Source organism: Anastrepha obliqua, chromosome 1 (genome assembly GCF_027943255.1).
Source record: "Anastrepha obliqua isolate idAnaObli1 chromosome 1, idAnaObli1_1.0, whole genome shotgun sequence".
Classification (NCBI taxonomy): domain Eukaryota; kingdom Metazoa; phylum Arthropoda; class Insecta; order Diptera; family Tephritidae; genus Anastrepha; species Anastrepha obliqua.
Genome location: NC_072892.1, coordinates 38,844,833 through 38,852,830, shown reverse-complemented (window position 1 = coordinate 38,852,830; position 7,998 = coordinate 38,844,833). Strand labels below are relative to the sequence as shown.

Genomic DNA, 7,998 nt, shown 5'->3' with positions numbered 1-7,998 from the left:
TATATGGCCGCCGTAGACGAATGGGTAGATGCGTGACTACCATTCGGAATTCGGAGTACGTTGGTTCGAATCTCCGTGAAATACCAAATGATAGAAAAAGTTGTTGCTAATAGCGGTCGTCCTTCGGCAGGCAAAAGCAAACCTCCGGGCGTATTTCTATCATGAAGATCCTCATAAAAAATACCTGCCGTTGGTAGTCGGCTTAAAACTGTAGGACCCCCCCTTTGTGGAACAACATAAATACCAATTATATATATATATATATATACATATAAATTAATAATTTCAGTATATAATTTTTCCGCCAATTATTTAAATATATCCAAATTTGTGGAGTGGAATTGAGCGACTTGAGTCACGAAAAATAATAAACGACTGCTTTTTGACGTGATAACGTCTTATAATTCGATTTAGCCGGCTGCACGCACGAAAAAATGTGTCGTTACCTTGCTCATTAGTGTAACCTTGCTCATTTGTCGTTACCTTGCTCATTGCCGTTACCTTGAATGAACTGCAAGCGAAAGCGCGGAACGAACAAAGCAAACGAACGGCAACGTTCGACATCTTGCTCTCTCCTACTTAAGTGAGCGTATATATGTATGTATATGCGCATATGTACATATATAAATTCACGTACTTGTATTTGCATATTCCTTCTTATTGATTATTATTAATTTGATTTACTTGAAGAATTAAAAATAAAACCAAGTTTGTTAATAATACCTGTTGTTTTAATGTTATTATTATTAATTTTTTTATTATATATGAAGGAAAAAATGTATGGTAATATTTACCATATACCTTATAAGATATGTTGTATACTAATATATGTATATAAACATGCATATACATATACAATTTCGCGCAATTTTCAAAAAGAACAAATCTATATGTAAAGATGCATACAAGTCATATGGACATATCAAATATACGAATCTATTCCGTATGCAAGCAAATGTAAGCTAATGTGCTTGAACTGCAAGCGAGAGCGCGGAACGAACGACAAAGAGCACAATCGGCCCCCGCGTTCGGCAACGTTCGACATCTGGCTCTGTCCTACTTGAGTGAGCATATATATGTATGTATATGCGCATTTGTATAAAAAATTCACGTACTTGTATTTGCATATGACTTCTTCCTGTGTGCATGGTAATGAACCATTTCTCTGTTGAGATTAGGACGATGATAGAAAAAGTAGGAAATGAAAGGGAGTGTTTCGAGTGTAAAGTGTCTTGAAAAAGGCAAATCGATGATGGTGCCTCTTAGTGTTGTTGACTTATTAACGTCTGATGCACAATCGAAATTGAAGATATCGTTCATGAATTTGATAAATGTTTCGTAATTTTGTTTTGAAAATTGCAACCATTCCATCAATATTTTCTTATGACGTTGTCACGTTAAACTATCGTCAGTAAACCGACTTTACAGACAACCTCTTTTTTTATTATTAATTATGTCTACTTACTCTGACCAAACCATTCAGGGACTGATAAACTGATAATCTATATTATAAAAATTTAAGGCTGCTTTCATCGGTGAATGATATGTATATTGTGCATATAATTTAAGAATGATGCAATTTTTCATGTTTTTTGCATATAAATAACAAAAACCATGAGTGCATGTATGAAGTGCAATAGACAAAATAATTGCCACGAATAAAATGTGATACTAATAATTAGTCATTTTTTAAATTAAAAAAGTTAAATCTACATAAGCATAATAATATATATGCACGTTTATCTATCAAAACCCAAAATCATTAATGCTCCGAAAAACATATTTACGTTTTTTGTAATCTAACAAACTAGACATAGCAACAGAGAAGATTCACTTCCATGAATGGGGTTTGTTGTTAAATTGTGTTAATTTCTTATTTCGACTTTTTTCACGTTTTGGAGGTGAACGTAAGATGTTTAATAGACAGACTGGCACTCATCATTATCTGTTATAGGAATAATTGAATGAGTTTTCTGAAAGCGGTTGACGACATTGATAAGACAAATGTTCAGTTCTAGCCACTTGTCTCACAATCTGGCTTACGTCTTTACATATATGTACATAAATATAACTCATATCAGTTTATAAATTCAATTGTTATATTCTTACTTAAAACTGTTTTTAGCAAGCTATAATTATTTACAAACTTACGTTCACATAGGACTACATACATTTTAATATAATACCTATGTATGTATGTATAAGCGATTATGAAGACCGCTGTTCTATCTAAATTAGTAAAAACATTGACGATTTTAAAAACAAAAAAAAAAAACAAATTAATTTTTTTAGGGCTATTTAAAAATTCTCAGCTTATTGCAGTTGAAAATCTCTTAAACTCTGTTACTTTTTTATCTTTACCGCTTATTTCAAGTTTGATTGATGTAGTTGCCGAAAACAATTTTATTTAAAGCAATGCTCTTTTACCTTTTATTTAAAATATCTTTATTAATTTTATTTACTTTATGATGGGTTGTTGATAGCTAAACATTTTTAGCGTCTTCACATACCTTTGGGTTTAATGAAACAAAATTACACGGATTTTTTAAGTAAATGCCGAATTTGCAATATGGTTTTGGAACTGTGATCGATAACATGTTTTTAATAATAGGAAACATATTTTCTTTTTATTTTTATTCTGGGTGATAAGTAAAATATTGTTTTTATGTGATACATACAAATATGAAATGGGGTGTTTTGTAGTCCGTGCGTCATAAACGCAAGAAAAGCAACGGAACTTGTTTTTGCGAGAAGCTAATATTTGTGAGTAAAATAATGATAATCTCTGCTTATCAGTGACGTCAATACTTTAAGCTGATTAACTGCACACGCCCACTTGATTTTTTTCTAATTCACTTATATTTGGGTTTTTGATTTTCGTAATTACATTTGAATGTAGCACATGTTAGAATTTAAAAGTAATTGCACATTCGCTTGCATATCCAATTGCTTTTTTTGTTTTAAAGAAATTCGAAAAATACTCAAAATCAAAAGACCATACCAATGAGACCCCAATAAATTAAGCTTGTAAAATTTGTTCAGCAAATCAAAAAAGCAATCGTGTCAACAAAAAAAAAAGTTCTATTGTATTTTTAAAAAGTTTGCAAGCAATAATTTTTATCGTTTTAACATAAATGATTCACAATTTATTTTCTTTCTAAGAAGTATATTTGCAAACTTTGTTATTTTTCAAACATATTAATTATTAAATTTATTATGATTTACATTTTTTCATATTTTTAAACTGTTTTGTAAAACATATAAATTATTAAATTTATTAAGTATTTTAGTTTTTTTATACTTTTTAATTTTTCCCGGAATCTGCTCTTTATAATTATGTTTTACTAAATCATAATTATTTTTTATAATTTTAGTTCAATGCAATTTAAATAGTTTTTTTTTATATCTCGGCATCCGTTTGGGAATTTGTTCAAGAACTTACCAAATTTTTAAACGCATCTTTTAGTCTTCTGACTTATTAGCAATTAATTATTTTAATTCAATAATTAGCACTTAAATTTATAATTATTAAAATTGTTTTTGTAATTTGATTAAAATAGCTTTCAAACGCGGAACATTGATTGTTCAACATCAACAACACCGTGCATTTCTAACAATGTAAAGATTAATTATTAACCGTTCGTTTTATATAGCAAAATTGAAAGTAACTATCAGCTTTAGATGGACTGTCTCTCTGTGAGTTCTCTGTCTCGACCGATATGATACTGTGGTAGCAGACTGAATATTAGTTGCGTTCGATAACACAAAAATCTGTAATAGTTATTTCTAATTGACGCAAGGACGCTTTCGGTAACACCAAAAAATTATCCGTTCCTACGACAGTACTGTACCGTATATGTATGGGGAATGTCTATGCTGTTACAACAACCGCGAAAAAATTATCCATCATATAAAAATGTATAGGGCAAAGTAGCAGTTTGATGAAAGAGATACGTTCCTTTTGAAAATTTAAGCTAGAAAATCGTATCCAAAACAAATACATATCTTATAATACGTTAATATTTTCGTGCTTAGTTCCCAATCCGTAATTAAAAGCAAATCTGAGATTATAAAATAATCCTAGATTATTACCACACTTTTTGAGATACAACTCCGTGTTATCGATAATTATTTTTACGAATGTAAAGAGAAACGTCAAAGTAAAAACCAAATAAAATGCAAAGAAAACAGGCTTGTAGACATAATTCACTTCATTCTATAACTACGAGAAAAAAGCTGTTATTTTCATAATTTTCATTGAGCCATATTTTCAGTATTGGTTAAAACTACCAAATAGGGTGTTTTAACTTTTTTTAACCGAAAAGTCCAGTTAAACGTCCCCTGACAACTTGGCCATAAAATTAAGTTCATTGATCACCCTGTGCTTTGCACACTTTTCGGCGTTTATAGAACTAGTTTACTTCGAAGTGAATTTTATTAAACGCGCTTTTTACAATAATCCTTTGTCATAAAAAAGATTTGCATAAAGCTATTATAAATTAAATAATAAAATGGCTGATGATACAAATGAAGATAGCTGGTTGTATGGCACATCGAATCCTGATTCAACAACAAATGAAGATAATGAAGCTACTGTTGGCATAGATAAGGAGGCGCCGCTATTGTCTCAGAAGTCTGAAAATGAAGCGACTGCCTTGGTAGGAAGAGGTGACGCGTTGGCAGCGAAAGAGTGTGAATCGCGCGATGAGGAAGAACCGTTTGGTGAGTTTGAAGATCCAGCTCAAGAAATGGAAGAGGATGAAGAAGCCGCGGCTGCTGCTGCTAGCACTGCAGCAGATACTACTGACGCAGGGGAAGAAAATGGCAATCAAATGCAGCAGGTAAAATAATTTCATCAATGTTTGAATTGAGTTTAGCTAAGTTTAGTTTTGAAGGCAAAAGTGACAGAAGATGGCGAGGGGAACTTAGATGATGAAGATGACTCGGATGATGATATCAATGTTGTAATTGGTGATATAAAACCTGCACCTAGTACATATAATATTAAACAACGCGCAAATTTATTGGCTGGTCCTCCTGGATCTGGCCAAGAAAAATCCAAGTCTGTTGCACCGGGTGGTAAATTTAGTGTTGAAGATTTTGAAGTTGTCGGCACCATAAATGGTGTACCAGCACATGAATTTAGTATCGATTCCTTGGAGGATAAACCGTGGCGTAAGCCAGGTGCTGATATTACTGATTATTTCAATTATGGGTTCAATGAGGAGACATGGCGTGCCTACTGCGAGCGTCAAAAACGATTTCGCATACAGGAAAGTGGTGTCGGTTTGGCTAGCTTAACACAAAATATTAATCAGTCCGCTGAGCGTCAGCATGATGGAGCTGTAAGTGCTGGGCAAATTAGCAACATGGCACCTGGACTGTTAGCAAACGATCAAATGCAACTGCCACCTCCTGGAATTTTACCACCGCCGCAGGGTGTACACCACGGCCCACCGCGTATGGGTATGGGCATGCCACGAGGACCTCGACCGATCAGTACTACAAATAGTAAGGAGAACCCTATCCAAGTAATGACGGCCGAATGCCGTGAATATTCTCGACCAGGCTCGGTATCACAATTATCAACGAATTTTGGTGCACCACCGCCCGCAGATGAGCCATACTTCCCAGAACCTGAAACATTTGATTACGGCTATGAACCGACGCAAGAGTCACAATGGAACAATGAAAATCCGGGGTGGGTTCCATCTGGCATAAAAGAATTAACTCCCGGTCCTGGAATGGTACCACCGCCAGCAACCGGAATGTCCGGACCACCTGGTGTTCCACCGATGGGCGTGCCTCCCCCACAGATTGGTGGACCGCCTCCACAGATGCGTCAACATCCGCCCATAATGCCTGTTATGCCTCCGCCAAACATGGGCAAGAATATTTAATTTACATACATAGACACTACTTTTTAATTACAGATTTTTGTTTTCTATAGCTATGGGTCCTCCACCACCTGGTATGGGTATGATGATTGGTCCCGCCGGAGGACCTCCAATGAGAATGCCTATGGGACCGCCTCGCCTGATGGGTCCACATGGAGGTGGACCACCAAACCCATTACATATGGATCGCGAGCGCCATGAGCGTGAGCGTGAAAGAGACCGTGACTATGAACGGAATGAGCGCAGAGAGCGGGATAGAGATCGTGAACGAGAACGTGATCGTGATCGAGATCGTGAAACTGAAAGAGAGCGGGAACGAGAGAGAGAAAGGGAACGCGAAAGGTAGGGAAAATAAATTGATATTATGAATATGATATTATTATGTATATTATTTTCCAGACCACGACGCGAACGTTCACGTAGTCGTGAAAAAACCAGACGACGTTCCAAGTCGCGTGACCGTGAGCGCGATAGAGAACGTGAACGCGAACGAGAACCAGATCGTGAAAGAGAGCGAGACAGAAGTGAAAAAATTGACGTAAATAAATTATATTAGTTTTCTCATCTACGTGCATATATACCATTGATTAATATAATTATTAAATATAGGACACTGACCGTACGGCAGATGAGGATCGTGAACGAAGAAGGCGTGAGCGTGATCGTGACCGCGAACGTGAAAGGTAAGCTGTCAATTTTGTATTTGTATTTTCTTTAATTTCCCCGAAACAACACCAAAATTGATGGTTTGTGTATTTAGATCGCGGCGAGAGCGATCGCGTAGTCGTGACAAAACACGTCGGCGTTCTAAATCTCGCGAAAAGGAACGTGATCGAAGTGGCAAGACAGCTAGTACGTCTTCCTCAACAAGTCGTAGCGAGAAGAAAAAATCTCATCGCAAAGACAAGGAAGAAGACGAGTGAATACAAGTAAACCCTATACTAAATGAAGTCTTTTAGAAATTAGCAAAATAAATGAAAATTAAAAATCAAAATGCCATTTACCGGATGTAGTTGTGGCTGAAGAATAATTTAAAACAGTTGTTTTAAGGTTTATAGTGTACAGTTTAATTTTTCCAATTATATTTAAGACAGAGCAAACGACATGGACTTGGAGCAACTATTATTCAAAATAAAGTATAAATAAAAGTGTAAGTGTAAAATATATTATTACAAATTTTAGTCTGTGTTCCTCGAATTTAATTCGTCAAGAGTAGCACATCGGAAAGTCGGGTTTCCACTAATCCTTTTAGTTCTTAATCAACTTTCTTATCAGCCAAAGCACACATTGGATTAACAAACATAGAGATAAATAAGTTGAGAATACAGCTAATATATTTATTACTCGGGCATTGGAAGCTCCATTTCTGCCTCAGAGCGTTTCTTTTGTTCCATTTTTTCTTCAATCGCCTCAAGTCTTTTGTTCATGGCTTCAAGTGACTCCAATAAACCCACTTGTATTTCTCCATAACGTTTCATCGCTAATATCAGACTTTCCTCGATCAACTCAGCTTGCTGTGCAAATTGTTCATTATCTAGTGAATGTTGCTTTAATTTTTCGGTACACTCGCCAGGTATACTGCGAAAATATTCTGCACCTAATGTTGGTTCTAGCTGTTTAACGCGTTCCAATTGTTCAAATTGCGCATGTAGATCTGGAGCCACTGCATTAAGATACACCTCCTTTGAACGAACTTGCTGGTTTTCTTCTAAGAAATTTGGATCGAGGTATTTTTCAAGTTCTGGAGCACGTGTAATAGCTTTTGCGATTTGCTCACGATCACCGATTACCCCATTCAACATGCTGTTGACTGTAAGCAGAGAATCGACGACCGTCTCGGGTGCGGCTCCTGGAGGTTTGCTTAACTCCGAGGTATCACCAATAGTGTTCCTATTTCCATCGTCAGGAAGCGGTCCCAACATGCGTGATAGTGTATCTATACGCTTTTCAAGTATATCTAGTGCTTCCATTTTTTATAAATTGCGATATTAGTCTAATCGTATAAAATATGCATCTATCGCAGAAAAACTCAATGAAATGATGTCAACAAATGAATTATCGTGCTTTATTTTCTCATCTAAATTGTTAATGACAGCACAGG

The 7,998-nt window shown here is 35.5% G+C and overlaps 2 protein-coding genes across 2 annotated transcripts; one reads left to right on the top strand and one right to left on the bottom strand.

The window, feature by feature from the left end:
- The first annotated feature begins 4,298 nt into the window (after window positions 1-4,298).
- On the top strand, window positions 4,299-7,042 carry LOC129250188 (pre-mRNA 3'-end-processing factor FIP1). The gene is made up of 6 exons (XM_054889825.1): window positions 4,299-4,841; window positions 4,896-5,886; window positions 5,951-6,239; window positions 6,297-6,435; window positions 6,507-6,580; window positions 6,658-7,042. Exons 1-6 carry the CDS (start codon window positions 4,512-4,514, stop codon window positions 6,818-6,820), a joined length of 1,986 nt encoding a protein of 661 aa, XP_054745800.1. The 5' UTR covers window positions 4,299-4,511; the 3' UTR covers window positions 6,821-7,042.
- On the bottom strand, window positions 6,944-7,974 carry LOC129250195 (uncharacterized). Its single transcript, XM_054889830.1, has one exon. The coding sequence runs from the start codon at window positions 7,865-7,867 to the stop codon at window positions 7,238-7,240; it is 630 nt and encodes a 209-aa protein (XP_054745805.1). The 5' UTR covers window positions 7,868-7,974; the 3' UTR covers window positions 6,944-7,237.
- Between the last annotated feature and the right edge of the window lie 24 nt (window positions 7,975-7,998).

What these genes read in the sequence shown, in the direction of transcription:
- LOC129250195 (XM_054889830.1), bottom strand. Translation starts at nt 7,867, where the DNA reads ATGGAAGCACTAGATATACTTGAAAAGCGTATAGATACACTATCACGC.
- LOC129250188 (XM_054889825.1), top strand. Translation starts at nt 4,512, where the DNA reads ATGGCTGATGATACAAATGAAGATAGCTGGTTGTATGGCACATCGAAT. An exon ending in AGAGAAAGGGAACGCGAAAG is followed by an intron (nt 6,240 to 6,296) that starts GTAGGGAAAATA and finishes ATTATTTTCCAG; the next exon opens with ACCACGACGCGAACGTTCAC. An exon ending in CGTGACCGCGAACGTGAAAG is followed by an intron (nt 6,581 to 6,657) that starts GTAAGCTGTCAA and finishes TTGTGTATTTAG; the next exon opens with ATCGCGGCGAGAGCGATCGC.